Genomic DNA, 19,346 nt, shown 5'->3' on the forward strand with positions numbered 1-19,346 from the left:
GCCTGGTGTGGGACCCTCAGCGTGGGACCTGGGGGGCTGCAGAGCCTCCAGGAGGAGCTGCAGCTCCAGCTCTGCTGATTCTGCAGCCACAGAAACCCCAAAAACCCCAAGATGGGGCTGCAGAGCCTCCTGTTCTCCCTGGGGATGGAGCGGCCACGGGAGGGAAATCACCAAATTCTGAGGGACACCCGGGGGACCTGGGGTGTCACCATGGGACCTGGGGAGGCTGGAGAGCTGTTCCAGTGCCAGGAGGAGCTGCAGCTCCAGTTCTGCTGATTCTACAACCCCAGAAACCCCACAAACCCCATCCAGACCTTCCCGTCCTCCATGGGGATGGAGCTGGGGGAGGGAAATCACCAAATTCCGGGGAAAAGAAATCACCAAATTCTGGGGGATCCTTACCATGGGACTTGAGGGGCTTTGAGTCCTTCTCCAGTGCCAGGATGAGCTGCAGCTCCAGCTCTGCTGATTCTGCAGCCACAGAAACCCTAAAAACCCCAGAAACCTCATCCAGACCTTCATGTCCTTGGTGGGGATGGAGCGGCCACAGAAGGGAAATCACCAAATTCTGGGGGACACCCGGGGAACCTGGGGCTCCTTGAGTCCTTCTCCAGTGCCAGGAGAAGCTGCAGCTCCAGTTCTGCTGGTTCTGCAACCCCAGAAACCCCAAAAAGCCCAGAAACCCCATCCAGACCTTCATGGCCTCCATGGAGATGGGGCGGCTACAGGAGGGAAATCACCAAATTCTGGGGGACAGAAATCACCAAATTCTGGGGGACAGACATCACCAAATTCTGGGGGACCCTCATTGTGGGACTTGGGGGGGGGGGGGGCTATAGACCTTCTCCAGTGCAAGGATGAGCTGTTCTGCTGATTCTGCAGCCACAGAAACCCCAAAAACCCCAGAAACTTCATCCAGATCCTACCATCCTCCGTGGGGATGGAGCTGCCACAGGAGGCTGGGGAGGGAAATAACCAAATTCTGGGGGACACCTGCAGGAGCTGGGGTGTCACTGTGGGACTTGGGGGGGCTTTGAGTCCTTCTCCAATGCCAGGAGGAGCTGCAGCTCCAGTTCTGCTGATTCTGCAGCCACAGAAACCCCAAAAACCCCATCCAGACCTTCCCGTCCTCCATGGGGATGGAGCAGCCATGGGAGGGAAATCACCAATTTCTGGGGGCAGAAATCACCAAATTCTGGGGGACCCTCACCATGGGACCTGGAGGGGCTGGAGAGCTGCTCCAGTGCCAGGATGAGCTGCTCTGCTGATTCTTGCACTCACAGAAACCCCAAGATGGGGCTGCAGACCGTCCTGTTCTCCATGGGAATGGAGCGGCCACAGGTGGCTGGGGAGGGAAATCATCAAATTCTGGGGGACACCCGGGGGACCTGGGGTGTCAGCATGGGTTTGGGGGCTGGAGAGCTGCTCCAGTGCCAGGAGGAGCTGCAGCTCCAGTTCTGCTGATTCTGCAGCCACAGAAACCGCAAAAACCCCATCCAGACCTTCATGTCCTTGGTGGGGATGGAACAGCCACGGAAGGGAAATCACCAAGTTCTGGGGGACACCCGGGGAACCTGGAGGTCCTTGAGTCCTTCTCCAGTGCCAGGAGAAGCTGCAGCTCCAGTTCTGCTGGTTCTGCAACCCCAGAAACCCCAAAAAGCCCAGAAACCCCATCCAGACCTTCATGGCCTCCATGGAGATGGGGCGGCTACAGGAGGGAAATCACCAAATTCTGGGGGACCCTCATTGTGGGACTTGGGGGGGGGGGGGCTATAGACCTGCAGTGTCAGGATGGGCTGCTCTGCTAATTCTGCAGCCACAGAAACCCCAAAACCCCCAGAAACCTCATCCAGACCTTCATGTCCTTGGTGGGGATGGAGTGGCCACAGGAGGGAAATCACCAAATTCTGGGGGACAGACATCACCAAATTCTGGGGTACCCTCACCATGGGATTTGGGGGTCCTTGAGTCCTTCTCCAGTGCCAGGATGAGCTGCAGCTCCAGCTCTGCTGATTCTGCAGCCGCAGAAACCCCAGAAACTTCATCCAGATCCTCCTGTCCTCCGTGGGGATGGAGCGGCCACAGGAGGGGATCACCAAATTCTGGGGGACAGAAATACCAAAATTTTGGGGGTCTCTGCCACACCCTGAGGGGTTTTGGGGGGACAGAAATTCTGTTCTGCGGGTCCCCCCCCACAATAAAGTGATGGAGGTGGGTGCTCGGTGTCCCTGTGTCGTGTGATGAGTCGGATTTGGGGTGTTGGGGGTGCCCTGGAAGTGTTTGGGGTACCCTGGGGGGGTCTCTGGTGTGCCCTGGGGGTGTTTGGGGTGCCCTGGGATTCTTTTGGGGTTCCCTGAGAGGTGTTTTGGGGTGCCCTGGAGGGTGTTTGAGATTCCCTGGGGGGTGTTTGGGTTGTCCTGGGGGTTGTTTGGGATGCTCTGGGGGTGGTTGGGGATATTTGGGGTGTTTGGGGGTGTTTCGGGTGCCCTCGGGGGTATTTGGGGTATCCTGGGAGGTGTTTGGGATGCTGTGGAGGATGTTTGGGGGTGCCCTGGGATGTTTGGGGTGCCATGGGGGATTTTTGGGGGTGTCCTGGTGATGTTTGGGGCTTTTGGAATGCCCTGGGGTCTCGGTGTCCCCCGGTCCCAGTTCCAGCTGCCGATCTGTCGGATCCCTTTGGGGTCCCCGTTTATTCCGATTCCGTTCGCTCGGGGGGGTTCGGTCCGGTCCCATCCCGGTGCAGCCCCACCGGGGCTCGGTACCGATTCCCACCGGGAGGGAGGGGCGGCAGTCCCGGCTCCGTTTGGGACAGCGGTACCGGCTCCGTTTCCGGCGGTCCCGGCTCCGTGTGGGGCGGTTCCGGTGATCACGGGAACGGGGGCGGGGGGCGATGCCCGGTGCGCGCGGATTGGCGGCGGCGGGGGCGCAGGGCGGGGCCGGCCCGGTGCAGCCATGACGTCACCGCCGCCGCCGCCGGTCCCGCCCCGGTGCCGGTGCCGGTGCCAGCCCCGGCCATGGCGCCCCGGCCCCGCCGGAGCCCCCGGTGAGTCTCCGGACCGGGCGGGGGGGAGGTTCGGGGCCGCTCCTCGGTGGTACCGGAGCCGGAAGGGGGGGGGAGGGGGCATCCGTGGCCTCCGGTCACCGGGAGGGCGGGGGTGGATCCCGGGGGAGAGGCGGGGGTGGCCCGGTGGATGGGTGGCGTTCCGCGTGTCCCCGGTGTGTCCCCGGTGTGTCCCCGGTGTGTCCTCGGCTGTTCCCGGAGCATCCTGGGGTGTCCCCGCTGTCCCCGGAGCATCCCGGCTGTCCCTGAGGTGTCCCCGGTGAATCCTGACTGTCCCTGGGGTGTCCTCATTGCACCCTCGCTGTCCCCAGGGTGTCCCCAGTGTCCCCACTGGACCCCGGCTGTCCCTGAGGTGTCCCCGCTGTCCCCAGTGAATCCTGAGTGTCCCTGATGTGTCCTCAGTGTCCCCACTGCACCTCGGCTGTCCCTGTGGTGTCCCCAGAGCGTTCCGGTTGTCCCCAGGGTGTCCCCAGTGTCCCCACTGCACCCTGACTCTCCCTAGGGTGTCCCCACTGCACCCCGGCTGTCCCTGGAGTGTCCTCATTGCACCCTGGCTTTACCTGGGGTGTCCCCGGAGCATCCCGGCTGTCCCTGAGGTGTCCCCGGTGTCCCCAGTGAATCCTGACTGTCCCTGGGGTGTCCCCGAGCATTCCGGATGTGTCCAGGGTGTCCCCAGTGTCCCCAGTGCACCCCGGCTGTCCCTGCAGTGTCCCCAGTGTCCCCATGCATCCAGACTGTCCCTGAGGTGTCCCCAGAGGATTCCAGTTGTCCCTAGGGTGTCCCCAGTGTCCCCAGTGCTTCCTGACTGTCCCTATGGTGTCCTCAAGGTCCCCGTAGCACCCTGACTCTCCCTGGGACATTCCTGATGTCCCCAGTGCACCTGGACTGTCCCTGGGGCATTCCTGGTGTCCCTGCTGCACCCTGGCTGCACCTGTCCCCAGGGTGTCCCCACTGTCCCCACTGTCCCCATTACACCCTGACTCTCCCTGGGACATTCCTGACTGTCCCTGGGGTGTCCCTGGTGCATCCTGACTGTCCCTGACATGTCCTCAGTGTCCCCACTGCACCCGGACTATCCGTGGGTTGTCCCCAGAGCATTCCGGCTGTCCCTGGGTTGTCCCCAGAGCATCCCGGCTGTCCCTGGGGTGTCCCCAGAGCATTCCGGCTGTCCCTAGGGTCACCAGTGAATCCTGACTGTCCCTGGGGTGTCCTCAATGTCCCCATTGCACCCCGGCTGTCCCTGCAGTGTTCTCAATGTCCCCACTGCACCCTGACTCTCCCTGGGGCATTCCTGGTGTCCCCAGTGCATCCTGGCTGTCCCTGCAGTGTCCCCACTGTCCCCACTGCACCCTCACTGTCCCTGGGGTGTCCCCAGTGCATTCCGGCTGTCCCCAGGGTGTTCCCACTGTCCCCACTGCACCCCGGCTGTCCCTGAGGTGTCCCCATTGCACCCTGACTGGACCTGGGACATTCCTGGTGTCCCCAGTGCATCCTGACTGTCCCTGCAGTGTCCTCAGTGTCCCCAGTGCATCCTGACTCTCCCTGGGGCATTCCTGGCTGTCCCTGAGGTGTCCCCAGTGTCCCCATTACACCCTGACTCTCCCTGGGGCACTCCTGGTGTCCCTGCTGCACCCCGGCTGTCGCTGGGGTGTCCCCAGAGCATTCCGGCTGTCCCTGGGGTGTCCCCAGTGTCCCCAGTTCATCCTGACTGTCCCTGACATGTCCTCAGTGTCCCCAGTGCACCCCGGCTGTCCCTGCAGTGTTCTCAATGTCCCCACTGCACCCTGACTGTCCCTCAGTGTCCCTCACTGCCTTTCATCCCACCCACCCGTCCCCAGTGTCCCCAATACACCCCAGCTGTCCCTGGGATGTCCCCAGTGTCCCCAGCGCACCCCGGCTGTCCCAGAGGTGTCCCCAGTACACCCCGGCTGTCCCAGAGGTGTCCCCAGTGTCCCCAGCGCACCCCGGCTGTCCCCTGCGTGTCTCTGCTGTCCCCAGCACATCCTGACTGTTCCATGCCGTGTCCCCACCGCATCCCCGGCTGTCCCCGCGTGTCCCTGCCCAGCTGTCCTCGATGTGTCCCCGCAGCCCGAGGCCATTTCTGTGCCACATCCCACTTGTCCCCGGTGTGTCCCGGCTGTCCCCAGGGTGTCCTTGCTGTCCCTGCTGCATCCTGGCTGGCCCTGGACTGTCCCCAGGGTGTCCTGGCTGTCCCCAGGGTGTCCTGGCTGTCCCTAGAACAGCTCAGCAGGCTTGGGGACACTCGGAGCTGCCACCCCATGTCCCTGTGCTGTCCCCAGTGTGTCCTGGCTGTCCCCAGGGTGTCCTGGCTGTCCCTAGAACAGCTCAGTGCGGTTGGGGACACCTGGGGCTGTCACCCCTGTCCCTGGGCTGTCCCTGCTGCATCCTGGCTGGCCGTGGATTGTCCCCAGTGTGTTCTGGCTGTCCCCAGAACGGCTCAGCAGGCTTGGGGACACTCGGAGCTGTCACCCCACCCCATCCTGGCTGCCCCTAGAAGAGCTTAGCGGGGTTGGGGACACTCGAGGCTGTCATCCCATGTCCCAGGACTGTCCCTGGTGCATCCTGGCTGTCCCCAGAAGAGCTCAATGGGGTTGGGGACACTCGGGGCTGTCACCCCATGTCCCTGGACTGTCCCCAGTGTGTTCTGGCCATCCCCAGAACAGCTCAGTGAGGTTGGGGACACTCAGGGCTGTCACCCCTGTCCCTGGGCTGTCCCTGGTGCATCCTGGCTGTCCCCAGTGTGTCCTGGCTGCCCCCAGTGTGGCTCAGCAGGGTTGGGGACACTCAGGGCTGTCACCCCATGTCCCTGCACTGTCCCTGCTGCATCCTGGCTGTCCCTGCACTGTCTGCAGTGTGTCCTGGCTGTCCCCAGAAGGGTTGGGGACACTCGAGGCTGTCACCTCTGTCCCTGGCTGTCCCCAGTGTGTCCTGGCTGCCCCCAGAATGGCTCAGCAGGGTTGGGGACACTCGGGGCTGTCACCCCATGTCTCTGGGCTGTCCCCAGTGTGTCCTGGCTGTCCCCAGAAGAGTTCAGTGGGGTTGGGGACACCAGGGGCTGTCACCCCCTGTCCCTGGTGCATCCTGGCTGTCCCTGGCTGTCCCCAGTGTGTCCTGGCTGCTCCCAGTGTGGCTCAGCAGGGTTGGGGACACTCGTGGCTGTCACCCCTGTCCCTGGCTCGCCATGGGGACCCGGGTGTGGGCCAGCCCAGGGCCAGCCCGTCACAGCCACGCTGGCACCGCCAGGGCTGCGCTTTGTCCCCACGGGGACAGAGTCACTGGGGAGGGGACACCGGGGAGGGGACCCGGGCTCAGGGTGGCCCTGGCAGTGCCCCAGCCGTGTCCCCCTCCCCACAGGGACCCTCCCGCGCTGGGGGAGGGGCGGCCTCGCTGTCCATCTGTCGGGGCCCCCCCGTCTGTCCCCGCCGGGGGCCTGGGGGGGCCGCGGGCTCCTCTTCCCCTGCAGACGGAGCCTCACTTCCCCCGTGACGCGGCCGGAGCCGCCGGCACCGGGGCCGCTTCCTGCCCGGGGGTGGCGGCCGAGGGGCCCTCGGGCACCTCGGGGACAATGGGGACCGCGGGGACCCGCGTGGGTTCGCCCCGTGGGGACGGGGACAGCACGGGCGAGGTGTGGCCGTGCCCCCCCAGACCTTCCTCTTGTCCCCCCATCACCCCCAGACCCTTTTCTTGTCCTTCCATCCCCCCCAAATTCTCCTCTTGTCCCCTCCGCTCTCCCCCGTCCCGGGGAGCCCCCGTGGGGTCGGGGTGAAGCGGGGACGCGCGGCCCCGTGTGAACCCCGAAACCCCAAAAATCACCCTCGGGGGAGCGGGGGGCGGCGGCCACGACCGGGGGGTCCCGGCTCGGCTCCGTTCCCGCAGCCCCGGGGGGCTTCCGAGGGGTCCCGGTGCACCGGGCGGTCCCTCGGTGGGTGCGGGATGCCCTGTGAGGGTTCCTCCGTGCTCTGCCCGGTACCGCGGGGGGGTTCCCGGTGTTTCCCCTCCCGGGATGGTTCCCGGTGCCGCCGCTCCCGGGGCCTCATTGCCGGTTCCCCGGTGCACCGGGCAGTCCCTCCGGTGGGTGCGGGATGCCCTGTGAGGGTCCCTCCGGTGATGCCCGGTACCGCGGGGAGGTTTCCGGTACCGCGGGGGGGTTCCCGGTGCTTCTCCTCCCGGGATCATTCCCGGTGTGTCACTCCCGGGCTCTCATTGCCGGTAGCCCGGGGCTGGCGCTGGCGGAGCCGCGCACCGGGGGAGGCGGCGGCTCCATCCCGGCTCCTCCCCGGCCGCGGCCGGGAAGGCGGAGCCGCCGCCGCCGCCTCCCAACAATAGCGCGGCCGGGCCGGGCCGGGATGGAAGCGCCGCCGTCGCCGGGACCGGCCCCGGGGCCGCTCTGAGCCGCCGCTACCGGCGCTACCGGGAGCCCCGGGCGTGAGTACGGAGCGGGGCCGGCGCTCAGCGGAGGGACGGGGGAAGCCCGGGTGGAACGGGGGGTGCGCGGCATTGGGGGGGGCCCGTTTGAACGCCCCGGGTCCTGTGCACACCGGGGCCGCGCATCCCGGTGCTCCGGAACCGGGGCTGCTGCGTATCCCGGTAGCCCGGGGGTGCTGCACGTCCCGGTGCCCCGGGGCTTCTGTTGATTCCGGTCCCGGTGGTGCTGCACATCCTCGTGACACGATCCCGGTCCTTGGGGCACAGCGGTGCCCCGGGGGTGATACCGGTACCGGTGCCGGTGCTGCTGCGCATCCCGGTGCCCCAGGGCTGCTCCCGGTGCCGGTACCGGGCGTGCCGTGCATCCCGGGGCCGATCATTCCCCCGTAGCAGTGGGAAGGAGGAGGGGGCAGCAGGAGGGGAGGGGAGGGGTCAGCACTCGGCCCTGGAGGCTCCATCCTCTTCCTCAGCCCGGTTCTCCCTGGCAGGTGACACCGCACGGCTTCGGGGCTGGGGACACCCAAAGCCAGGTAAGACCGGGCCGTACCGGGCCGTACCGCCTGGGCCGGGCCTGGGGGCGCCTCAGGCCGGGTGCCACCAGCCAGGGGCCAGCAGAGGGCCCGCGGTGATTCGTGTCCCCCGCAGCAGCAGCGATGTCGGAGAGCGTGGCCGAGGCGCCGGGAGAGACGGGCCCCAGCCAGGAGCTGCTGCAGCGCCTGCGGGAGCTGGAGGTAGGCACGGATGGCACCAGCGGGACGTGGCACCGCTGGGCAGCCGTGCCAAGAGCCAGGCCAGTGCCACGGAGCCACCGCAGCATGGACACCGTGGTCATGGGTGGCACTTCCCAGTTTTTGTGGCCCTCTGGGGCAGCTCCATCCTGCTGTGTGTGGCGGCAGGAGACAGAGGATCTGCTTGGTGGCACGGGGATGTGCCCTGAGCTGTGCCCTGAGCTGTGCCCTGAGTGTGCCCTGAGCTGTGCCCTGAGCTGTGCCATGAGCTGTGCCCTGAGTGTGCCCTGAGCTGTGCCCTGAGTGTGCCCTGAGCTGTCCCCTGAGTTCTGCCCTGAGTGTGCCCTGAGCTGTGCCCTGAGTGTCCTCTGAGTGTCCTCTGAGTGTGCCCTGAGTGTGCCCTGAGTGTGCCCTGAGCTGTGCCCTGAGTGTCCTCTGAGTGTGCCCTGAGTGTCCCCTGAGTGTGCCCTGAGTGTGCCCTGAGCTGTGCCCTGAGTTCTGCCCTGAGCTGTGCCCTGAGCTGTGCCCTGAGTGTGCCCTGAGTGTGCCCTGAGTGTGCCCGGAGTGTGCCCTGAGTGTGCCCTGAGTGTGCCCTGAGCTGTGCCCTGAGTGTGCCCTGAGTGTCCCCTGAGTGTGCCCTGAGCTGTGCCCTGAGTGTGCCCTGAGTGTGCCCCGAGCTGTCCCCTGAGTTCTGCCCTGAGTGTGCCCTGAGTGTGCCCTGAGCTGTGCCCTGAGTTCTGCCCTGAGTGTGCCCTGAGCTGTGCCCTGAGCTGTGCCCTGAGTGTGCCCTGAGTGTGCCCTGAATGTGCCCTGAGTGTGCCCTGAGCTGTGCCCTGAGTGTGCCCTGAATGTGCCCTGAGCTGTGCCCTGAGTGTGCCCTGAGTGTGCCCTGAGTGTGCCCTGAGCTGTCCCCTGAGTTCTGCCCTGAGCTGTGCCCTGAGCTGTGCCCTGAGTGTGCCCTGAGTGTGCCCTGAGCTGTGCCCGCTCTGTTCTAGGCAGAGAACTCCGCCCTGGCCCAGGCCAATGAGAACCAGAGGGAGACCTACGAGCGCTGCCTGGATGAGGTACCAGAGACCTTCCACCCACTCAGGGCACCTGTGCCCACCTGTGCCCACCTGTGCCCACCTGTGTGCTGGGCAGGACCCTCCCTGTGCCCTGTGCCCCCACCCAGACCTCCCCTCTCCTCCCCAGGTTGCCAACCATGTGGTGCAGGCGCTGCTCAACCAAAAGGTGGGTGCCCGGAGGGTGCCAGGAGGGTGCCAGGATGGTGCCAGGAGGGTGTCAGGAGGGTGCCAGGAGGGTGCCAGGATGGTGCCAGGAGGGTGTCAGGATGGTGCCAGGAGGGTGCCAGGAGGGTGCCAGGATGGTGCCAGGAGGGTGTCAGGATGGTGCCAGGAGGGTGCCAAGAGGGTGTCAGGATGGTGCCAGGAGGGTGCCAGGAGGGTGTCGGGATGGTACCAGGAGGGTGCCAGGATGGTGTCAGGAGGGTGCCAGGAGGGTGTCAGGAGGGTGTCAGGAGGGTGCCAGGAAGGTGCCAAGAGGGTGTCAGGATGGTACCAGGAGGGTGCCAGGAGGGTGTCGGGATGGTGCCAGGAAGGTGCCAGGAGGGTGCCAGGGGGCTGGGAGGACACTGAGGGGTCCCGGGGGTCCTGGCTGACCCCCCACCCCTGCAGGACCTGCGTGAGGAGTGCATCAAGCTGAAGAAGCGCGTGTTCGAGCTGGAGCGGCAGAACCAGGTGCTGAGCGAGCTCTTCGAGCAGAAGCTGCAGCTCTCCACCGGGTCCCTCCCTCAGGTGTGTCTGGGGCTCTGTCAGGGCTGGGAGGGGGTGGGCATGGGGCAGAGCCCCCCCAAAGCTTAACCCATCTTAACCCTTTCCTGTCCAGCTGCCGCTGCACCCGGTGCCAGCGCCCCCCGATGTCCCCGTGACCCCCCAGCCCAGCTCTGCTGAGCAAGAGCCCCCCCAGCTGCTCCCTGGCCTCTGTCTGTCCCTGCCTGAGGTGGGTACCGGTGTTCCCAGCCCCTTCCTGTCCCCGTGTCCCCCTCTCTGGGCAGTGTCACCCCTTCCCCATTGTGTTTTCTCAGTGTGTGGTGTCACCAGGCCTGTGGCACACTGTGGCTTCCCAGGCCCACGGTGTCCTGTCCTGTCCTGTCCTGTCCTGTCCCCCTCCTTGGATCTGTGCTGTCCCCATCCATGAGCCCATGACACTTCCAACAAGGTCCCTGTGGTCTCTGTGGTGTCACCTCTCCAGATCCATGGTGTCCACCTCCCCAAGCCCCTGGATCTGTGGTGTCCCCATCCAAGTGCCCATGGCACTTCCAACAGGGTGCCTGTCCCTGTGGTGTCACCTCTCCAAGTCCAGGGTGTCCACCTCCCCAAACCCCTCTATCTGTGATGTCTCTGCCTCCAAAACCCATTGCCCCAGATGTCCCTGCCCCCATTTTGTCCCCATAATGTCCTGTCCTGTTCCCATTATGTCCCCATAATATCCTGTCCTCATTTTGTCCCCATAATGTCCTGTCCTGTCCTCCCACCTGGATCTGTGGTGTCCCCATCCATGCGCCTGTGACACTTTCAACATGGTCCCTGTGGTCCCTATGGTGTCACCTCTCCAGGTCCATGGTGTCCCCCTCCATCTGTGGTGTCCCTGCCTCCAAAACCCATTGCCCCAGATGTTCCCTGTCCCCGTTATGTCCCCATAATGTCCTGTCCTGTCCTCATTTTGTCCCCATAATATCCTGTCCCGTCCCCCCACCTGGATCTGTGGTGTCCCCATCCATGTGCCCGTGACACTTCCAACAGGGTCCTTGTGGTGTCACCTCTCTAAGTCCAAGGTGTCCACCTCCATCTGTCGCGTCTCTGCCTCCAAAACCCATTGCCCCAGATGTCCCTGTCCCCATCATGTCCCCATCCCAAAGCCTTTGCCCCAGATGTCCCTGTCCCCATTTTGTCCCCATCCCAAAGCCTTCTGTGTCCCTCTCTGTGTTCCCAGAGTGTCCCACTCTGGTACCAGGGCGCTCAGATGCTCACAGGGTGACATTGCCCTGTCCCCACAGGTGCTGCCACCGGTGCCATCGGCCAGCCCTGGCCTCAGCCCCGGTGCCCCTCCCCTGGACGCCCTGTCCCCATTCTTCAAAAAGAAAGCCCAAATCCTGGAGGTGCTGCGCAAGCTGGAGGAGTCAGACCCTCTGCTGGGACCCCCGCCCGCCTCCCCCGGCTCCCCCGAGCCCTGCTCAGCCCTGGCCTGGCCCCCCTGCCCTCTGCGGGGCCCGGGGGCTGCGGGGGGCTGGCGGGGCACCGAGGGCAGCCCCTGCTCCTCCCCCGAGGAAGCGGGGCCGCCTCGGGGCGCTCTGCTCAGCGCTTTGGCCGAGCGGCTGCTGCGGGGCGAGGGCGGCGGCTGCTGCCGGCGCAATAACGGGGAAGCCCCCGGGGGTCCCCCCCGGCAGCGGCGCGGGGAGCACCCCGCGTTCCTGGGACTCTACGCGGCGGGTGAGGAGAGCCCCGAGGGCGGCTTCACCCCGCTCTCCCCCGTCCCCAACCCGCTGCCCTCCCCCTCCAAGGTGCTCAAGGTGCCGCCCCCGCCCGCGGGGCTGCGCCTCAGCCCCCAGCTCGCCCACCCCTCCAAGATCCCGTGTCGCGGCGCCCACCCCGAGGCGTCCCCGGTGCTCAGCCGCCGCCCGTCCCCCGATGCCGCCCCAGAGCCCGCTCCCGCCGAGCCCCCCGCCTTCCCCCGCACCTTCGAGGCGGTGGAGCAGCCTCCGGGACCCCCGGTATCGGCGGGGAGCGGGGAGCGAGCGGCGGCGTCCCCGCCCAGCTCCCGCCGTGGCACGGGGGGCTCGGCCCCCTGCCGCCGGCCCGGTAAGAAGCCCCCCGAGCCGGGCTACCTGCCCTTCAAGGAGCGCCTGGCAGCGCTGGGCAAGCTGCGAGGGGCTGAGGGCCGAGAAACGCCCGGGCCGGGCCGGCCCGAACGGGGCCATGGGGGCGAACTGCGCCCCCCACCCCGGGCGGGTTTGGGGGGCAGCCTGAAGCACCCCGAGCCAGCGCACGGCACGGAGCCCCTGGCCCGCTGCTACTCCTCCGGTTCCATGGGGGACCCCGGTAAAGCGGGGGGCAAAACCCGCCCTGGAACCGGCAGGACCCCGTCCCGGACCCCCCCCACGCCCCCCGCCAAAAGCTCCCGCAGCCCCCACGGCAGCCCCACCAAGCTGCCCACCAAGGCGGGCAAAGGCGCGGGGGCACCGCGGGGCGAGGAGCCCCCCGCGGGTGCCAAGGCGGGCGGGGGTCCCCACAAAACCCCCGCGGAGCCCGCGGAGCCCACGGGGCCGGCGGCGAGCGGCGCGGGGCACTCGGCCATCGAGGAGAAGGTGATGAAGGGCATCGAGGAGAACGTGCTGAGGCTGCAGGGGCAGGAGAGGGCACCGGGAGCCGAGGCCAAGGGCAAAGCAGCGGGGCTGGCGAGCTGGTTCGGGCTGCGGAGGAGCAAATTGCCCGCGCTGAGCCGGAGAGGGGACGGTGGGCGCGGGCGTGACTGGGCTGGGACCCCCGCACCCCTTCGCCGAGAGGTCAAGCTGGCCGCCCGCAAGCTGGAAGCCGAGAGTCTCAACATCTCGAAGCTGATGGAGAAGGCGGAGGATCTGCGCAAGGCGCTGCGGGAGGAGCACGCGTTCCTGCAGGGACTGGCGCTGGAGAAGGGGCGTCCCCGTGGGCCCCCTCGAGGCCCCGGTCCCCTCCCCGTCATGTACCAGGAGGTGACGGCCGAGACCTTCATGCAGCAGCTGCTGGACAGGTGAGCTCCCACCTGGGTGCCCTGGGGGTGGCGGTGAGGGTGGGGTGTCCCCCTGATCGCTGTTTCCCCACAGGGTGGACGGCAAGGACGTCCCCTACGAGACCCGCCTGGAGCACAAGCGGGAGCTTTGTGACCTCCGGAGGGTCCCCCCCGACGCCAAAGAAGCGCGGCTGTGCCGCCCGCCCCGCAACGGCATCGTGGGACACCTGCGGGAGCCCTCGGACAAGGTGAGGGGTCTCCCCGCAGGTCTGCTCCGCTCCGGGGGGCCCCGCAGCCCTTCAGCCTCTGCATCCCCGCAGGTGCCCGACGTGGCGCTCCGGGATGAGCTGCCGTCCGACGAGAGCCTGTCCGAGTCGGGGACCGGGCAGCATTTCGCCGGTGAGTGAGGGGGTGATGGGGGGCTCCGGGTGCAGTGGGAGCACCAGAATGGGCTCCTCGACTCTGATCCATCCCCTCATGTCACAGCCTGCGGGTCTCTGACGCGGACGCTGGACAGCGGGATCGGCACATTCCCACCCCCCGATTATGGGGGGGTCCCCGCTAAGAGCACCCCCAAACCGCGGGGCCGCCCCGAGCCGCTGCCCGGGGCCGTGCCGGCCGCTGTCACCAAAGTGCCGCGCAAGGCCCGGACGCTGGAACGGGAGGTCCCGAGCGCCGAGGAGCTGCTGGTACCGGGAAAGCACCGGAGCGCTCCGGGCTGCCGCCTCCCGGCGCCCCCCAACCCGCACGGGCACCGCGCCGCGCCCCAAGGTGGGTGAACCCCCCTGTGCCGGGGTGTGTGCCCACCCTCGGGGGGTCGTGGGGACCCCCGCAGGTCAGCGCTGTCCCCGTTGTCCCCGCAGACACCGGGGATGACGCCAGGAAACCGCGGCGGGTCCAGCAGAGCAAGAACTGGACCTTCCCCAACGCCAAAGGCTGCGGTGCTGCCGACCCCTTCGTGTGCCCACCCGGGGGGCTGGAGGGGCTGCATCGGCCTGGGCAGGTAAGGGCAGCTTAGGGGACCCTGGGGTACCCCAAAACCTTGGGGTGGGGTCCCCAGAACTCCAGAGTAAAGATGCTGAAACTGGACCAGGACCCCAAAGCTTTGGGGTGGGATCCCCAAAACTCCAGAGTAAGGACACTGAAACTGGACCAGGACCCCAAAACTTTGGGGTGGGGTCCCCAAAACTCCAGAGAAAGGACGCTGAAAATGTTGCAGGACCCCAAAACCTCATCAGAGAGACCCCAGACCTTCCTGTCTTTGCTGTGGGGATGAAGCCACAGGGAGAGGACGTGGGGGGAACACTCCCCAGAATTCTGTGATCATGGGGAGGATTTAAATTGGCCCTGGGTGGGTGCAGAGGTTCCCCAGCACTGTCTGCCATAAACAACCCCTCCTGTCCACGCTGTCCCTCCCCAGACCCCCGTGTGCAGCTCGGGGGGACATCGAGGGGCATCCCCAGAGGTTCCCCCACCTCTGCCCCCCGCTCTGAGCGCCAGCAGCAGCCGCACCCCAAACACCTGAGACGTGGGGGACGAGGGGGACGAGACCCTCCAGTCTTTGCTGTGGGGATGAAGCCACGGGGAGAGGATTTGGGGGAAACACTCCCCAGAATTCTGTGATCATGGGGAGGATTTAAAGTGGCCCTGGATGGGGCACAGAGTTCACTCCCCAGAATTCTGTGATCATGTTGCCCATGGTGGGGAGGATTTAAAGTGGCCCTGGGTGGGTGCAGAGTTTCCCCACCACGGGGGAGTGACAGTCGTAACCAACCCCTCCTGCCCACGCTGTCCCTCCCCAGGCCCCCGTGTGCAGCCCGGGGGGACACCGAGGGGCATCCCCGGAGGTTCCCCCACCTCTGCCCCCCGCTCTGAGCGCCAGCAGCAGCCGCACCCCCAGCGCCTCGGACGTGGGGGACGAGGGCAGCACGGAGGCGCGGTCCCGGGATGGAGGGCACGGTCCTGCCGGGCTGGAACACTCCGAGTCCCTCAGCGATTCTCTCTACGACAGCCTCTCGTCCTGCGGCAGCCAGGGCTGAGCCTCCCCGGCCCCGCTGCCGCCTCTTCAGCCCATCCCCGCCGCTCCTGCTCCTGCTCCGAGGGTGCTGCCCGGGCTGGGAGTGTCCGGTGTCTGTCCGCTCCCTCTCCCGGCTCTGTCCGATGGTGCTATGGCCCTGTACAGCCCCTGCCGATGGGTTTTTAACTCAATAAAGCCACCCCTCCTAGCCCGGGTTATTTATACACGTGGTGGTGGTGCTGTTGTTGGGTCAGCGTTGTGATCCAGGGAGGGATGGAAAGAGAGGGACGAGAGTCTGGAGTCTGAGCGATTTATTGAATCATCCCGGTGTACAAAGAGCGGAGGTGGCGGGACTGGGAGCGCTGGCAATGCCCCGTCCCCACGGCCCCCTCCCAGCACACCTTCATTTCTTGGCACTGGTGCTCAAGGGGAGGCTCCACCAATGAGTTTGGCTGAGGGGGGGTCCCACCAAAGACTCCCCCCCAAGGGCTGGTTTTGTCACCGGGGAAAGGTGACACCCCCAGGTGGGGCTGGGGACAAACCTCGGAGGAAAAAGGACACAATGGTGACCACTCCAAGGGTCACAAGGCTGGGGGAAAACCAAGGGGGAGCCAAACTCCAGCAGGATCCACAAATTGGCTGGTTTTTAATCAAAAAAAAAAAAAAAAAAAAAAAGCTGAACAAGAGAAAAAAACCCACGAGGGTGCAAAAGCTTCTGGCTGCTTCCTCGGCAGCAAAGCGCAGCCCCTTTAATGACAGAGAGGGACAGGAGGGGACATGGGGACACAGGGGTGGCTCTGCCTCAGCCCAGAGCCTCTTCACTTCTTCTCCTTCTTCTTGTTCTGCAAGAGGAGAGTGGCCATGGTCAGCATGAGCTCTGTCCTTCTGTCCCTCTGTCCTGCCCTGCCCAGGGCCCCTCACCCACCTCGTTCATGCCCAGGATGATCAGGAGCTCCCGGAAGATGTTGACAAAATCCAGGAAGAGATCAACGCAGTGCCTGGCCAAGAGAGGGTTGGAGGGATGGATGGGTGCTCAGGGAAGGCCACCCTGTCCCCTGTGTCACCCCCCTGTGTCCCCAGCTGTACCCACCAGATGTAATCCTTGTCCCCGCTCTCCGCCTTCTCGATGATGAGCTGCGTGTCGAAGAGCACGAAGCCACACATGATCATCAGGGCCACGTACAGGTGGGCCTGTGAGGGGGTAAATTGGCATCACTTGGGGACTGTCCCCTCCTTGCTGGTGTCACCTGTCCGTCTGTCCGTCCTCAGCAGGCTGCACTCACCGTGAAGAGCCAGGTGGATCTCACAAAGGCGTTGATCACAGAGGAGAGAAGCAGCAGGGTGAGGCCGGAGAGCAGGAAACCTGGAAAGGTGAGGGAGTCAGGGACAAGTCTGGGGACACCCCCTACCCAAAAAAGGGGGTCCCCAGCCCCTCCCAGAGCCCCCCCAAAGCCTCTCTCACCTCCTAGGTACAGGTAGCTGCGGCGCCGGGCGTACAGGGCGCTCAGAGAGAAGCAGGCAAAGATGGTGGCAGTGCCCAGGAAGGCAGTGGGGATGATGCTGGGGGTGAAGAGAAGGGCTCAGAGGGTTTTGGGGGGCACCAAGGGGGTAAACAGGATCTGTGTGACAGCTGGAGGTGAGGGATGGGGTTTTTGGGGGGGGGGTCTTCTACCTGGGGTTGACAGAGATGCACATTTGCAGGAGGGGTCCCAGATTGATGCCTGGAAGGACAGAACTGGGTGGCACCAGAGCCATTCTGGGGGGCTTCATGCAGCCCCTCTGAAGGATTTGGGGTGCTGTGGGATGTGGGGGGAGTCTCCAGTGCCCACCTACCTGTGAGGAAGGCGAATCCAACCAGCATCCCCAGCCTCTTCTGCTCGGTCTCACGGTTGTGAGGGGTGGCTATGAGCCAAATCATCAGCCCCAGTGCCCCCAGGCCGGTCAGGAAGCCAAACTGGGACAGGGAGAGACAGGTGAGGGCTGGGCATTGCCTCACCTGGGTGCTGCAGGGCTGGGGGTGCCACTTTGAGCCGTGCAAAGCTCCCTCACCTGGAACAGATGGGTCACCACGTTGATGTAGGCGCCCGCAGCTGCCACGAACATGCAGATGGCAAAGCTGCCATAGACCCTCTTCAGGTGCTCCTGGGTGGAGGCTGAGCTGTGGGTGAGGAGGAGGAGGGTGGTGAGGTGGGCAGGAGGGTTGGCACAGCCCCTGAGCCCCCTGCCCTGCCCTTGTGTCGCTCACATGTGGGAGAACTTGAAGAGGGCATCGAAGTTGATGCTGCGGTCAAAGACGTTCATGGTGCCAGGCTGGGATGGGCCCAGGGCCGCTCCACAGGGCTGCAAAACTGAGAGGGGGAAGGAAGGGGAGTCAGAAAGGAGCTGGAGGCCACCCAAAGCTCCCAAACTCCCCCAGGAGCTGAGTGAGAGCCCAAAGATCCCAAACCTCCTCTAGGAACTGAGTGAGAGCCCAACCAAAGCTCCCAAACTCCCTCAGAGGCTGAGTGAAAGCCCAAAGCTCCCAAACCTCCTCCTCTAGGAGCTGAGAGCCCACACAGAGCTCCCAAACCCCCCAAATGAGCTGAGAGCCCACCCAAGGATCCCAAACCTCCTCTAGGAACTGAGTGAGAGTCCATCCAAAGCTCCCAAACCTCCTCCAGGAGCTGAGAGCCCACCCAGAGCTCCCAAACCCCCCAAAGGAGCTGAGTGAGAGCCCAAAGATCCCAAACCTCCTCCAGGAACTGAGTGAGAGCCCAAAGGTCCCAAACCTCCCTCAGGATCTGGAGGCCACATAGAGCTCCCAAAGCCCCCAAAAGGAGTTGAGTGAGAGCCCAGAGCTCCCAAACCTCCTCTAGGAACTGAGTGAGAGCCCAACCAAAGCTCCCAAACTCCCTCAGGATCTGGAACCAACCCAAAGCTCCCAAACCCCTCAAAGGAGCTGAGTGAGAGACCACCAAGAGCTCCCAAACCCCCTTTAGGAGTTGAGAACCCACCCAAAGCTCCCAAACCCCTCAAAGGAGCTGAAAGCCCACCCAGAGCTCCCAAACCTTCCCCAGGACCAGAGTGAGAGCCCAAAGCTCCCAAACCTCCCCCAGGATCTGGAGCCCAACCAAAGCTCCCAAACCCCCAAAAGGAGCTGAGTGAGAGCCCAGGAGCTGCTCTGGAGCTTTTTTTGTCCAGCTGGTGCAAGCCCAGCCGGCTGTTGCAGGGCCAGCACAGCCCCTGGGTTGTTGCAGGGCTGTTGCAGGGCCAGCACAGCCCCGGGGGATTTGCAGCCGAGCTGCTCCGGGGCCAGGGGAGCTCCTGGAGGTGCGGCGGGAGCGCAGCCGGCAGCTGGAAACGCCTTTGTGCCAGGTGACATTAGTGCCCGTAATGACGTCCCCAGAGGTGGCTCTGGCAGCGGGAGGATCCCAGCAGGGCCTCCTCCTCCTCTTCCTCGCCCTCCTCCTCCTCCTCCCGGTCCGGCCGGCTGGGCCGGCTCTGTGCCCTGTGGCACCTGCCCGGCCGGTGGCACCGGCCAGGTGTCCCCAAGGGATGGAGGGGACAGAACAGAGCCCCAGGGGGAGCGGGGTGGGCGCTTCAAGGAGGCACCGAAGCGGAGAGGAGGCTCCGGGAGAGGAGGAGCCCATGGTGCCACAGCAGGGCACGGGCACGGTGGTACCGGGTGGCACCGGGACAGTGGCACCGGAGCGCTGCCACCGCCGGGCTGGGGAAAGGGTCAAAGGGCGAGGAGCCGTGGGGACAGTGTGTGTGTGACAAAGCTGTGACAAAGCTGTGACACCCTCCCGGTGCCGGTGACCGCCGGTTCCACCGGGCAGGCCCCGAGCCGCCCTCCCCGCCCCCAGCGCCGCTTTCGCTTTCGCTGCTGCCGCCCCTGGCCGGCTCCAAGCGACCTTTATCCCCCCCCCCCCGCCCCGCCCCGCCCCGCCCCGCCCGGTGCTGCCCGTTCCTTCCCCCTCTCCCCCCCCCGCTCCTCCCGTTACAACCGGGCCGAGATCCCCGGGGGGGCCCAACCCGTGCGCGCCTCCTCCCCCCCCCCCCGACCGCAAACGGGGCCTGGTGGTGGTGGGACCGCCCGGGCCGCTCGGGGCGGGCTCTGAGGGGGCTCCGGGGGTCGCTCGGGGTTTGCAGCCGCTCCGGGACCCCCGGGGATCCCCCGGGGCCGCCCCGGGCCCGCCCCGCCCGTGCCCCCCGCCCGCACCTGCGCCGCGTCCGCCGTCCGTGCCAGGCCGCGAGCTCTGCGCCACGCCCCTGCCGCTCATTGGCTGAACCCCCGCGGAGTCCCGCCTTCCGCCTCATTCTATTGGTTATCGTCATCTCTAGGGGCGGG

General features: G+C 65.8%; 2 protein-coding genes across 6 annotated transcripts; one reads left to right on the forward strand and one right to left on the reverse strand.

The window, feature by feature from the left end:
• Positions 1-2,982: 2,982 nt before the first annotated feature.
• NCKAP5L (NCK associated protein 5 like) lies at positions 2,983-15,242 on the forward strand. Of its 5 annotated transcripts, none has more exons than XM_054294157.1 (13): positions 2,983-3,043; positions 7,996-8,037; positions 8,153-8,238; positions 9,231-9,299; positions 9,427-9,465; positions 9,909-10,028; positions 10,120-10,233; positions 11,291-13,020; positions 13,094-13,247; positions 13,320-13,398; positions 13,486-13,770; positions 13,863-14,002; positions 14,802-15,242. In XM_054294157.1, the coding sequence occupies exons 3-13, from the start codon at positions 8,161-8,163 to the stop codon at positions 15,036-15,038; spliced, it is 3,045 nt and encodes a 1,014-aa protein (XP_054150132.1). In that variant the 5' UTR covers positions 2,983-3,043; positions 7,996-8,037; positions 8,153-8,160; the 3' UTR covers positions 15,039-15,242. The 5 variants fall into 5 exon arrangements, with proteins under 5 accessions (XP_054150132.1, XP_054150133.1, XP_054150137.1 ...); XM_054294158.1 differs by having other exon boundaries at positions 7,996-8,036; positions 8,149-8,238; XM_054294162.1 differs by lacking the exon at positions 14,802-15,242 and adding an exon at positions 14,420-14,535.
• Positions 15,243-15,312: 70 nt separating this feature from the next.
• On the reverse strand, positions 15,313-19,278 carry TMBIM6 (transmembrane BAX inhibitor motif containing 6). The gene is made up of 10 exons (XM_054294186.1): positions 19,218-19,278; positions 17,262-17,364; positions 17,066-17,174; positions 16,850-16,970; positions 16,689-16,737; positions 16,479-16,576; positions 16,300-16,379; positions 16,107-16,207; positions 15,942-16,014; positions 15,313-15,858 (listed from the first exon to the last, which is right to left on the reverse strand). The coding sequence occupies exons 1-10, from the start codon at positions 19,276-19,278 to the stop codon at positions 15,835-15,837; spliced, it is 819 nt and encodes a 272-aa protein (XP_054150161.1). The 3' UTR covers positions 15,313-15,834.
• Between the last annotated feature and the right edge of the window lie 68 nt (positions 19,279-19,346).

Source organism: Melozone crissalis, unplaced genomic scaffold, assembly GCF_028551555.1.
Source record: "Melozone crissalis strain CALT ecotype California unplaced genomic scaffold, PUWL_Pcris_2 ptg000222l_1, whole genome shotgun sequence".
NCBI classification, from domain to species: Eukaryota; Metazoa; Chordata; class Aves; order Passeriformes; family Passerellidae; genus Melozone; species Melozone crissalis.

Excerpts from the sequence above, each read along its gene's own strand:
- NCKAP5L (XM_054294157.1), top strand. The coding sequence starts at position 8,161 with ATGTCGGAGAGCGTGGCCGAGGCGCCGGGAGAGACGGGCCCCAGCCAG. Across the intron at positions 8,239-9,230 it reads AGCGCCTGCGGGAGCTGGAG|GCAGAGAACTCCGCCCTGGC; the intron begins GTAGGCACGGAT and ends GCTCTGTTCTAG. Across the intron at positions 10,234-11,290 it reads TCTGTCTGTCCCTGCCTGAG|GTGCTGCCACCGGTGCCATC; the intron begins GTGGGTACCGGT and ends CTGTCCCCACAG.
- TMBIM6 (XM_054294186.1), bottom strand. The coding sequence starts at position 19,278 with ATGAGCGGCAGGGGCGTGGCGCAGAGCTCGCGGCCTGGCACGGACGGC. Across the intron at positions 16,738-16,849 it reads TGGATTCGCCTTCCTCACAG|GCATCAATCTGGGACCCCTC; the intron begins GTAGGTGGGCAC and ends CTGTCCTTCCAG. Across the intron at positions 16,015-16,106 it reads GGGGACAAGGATTACATCTG|GCACTGCGTTGATCTCTTCC; the intron begins GTGGGTACAGCT and ends TCTCTTGGCCAG.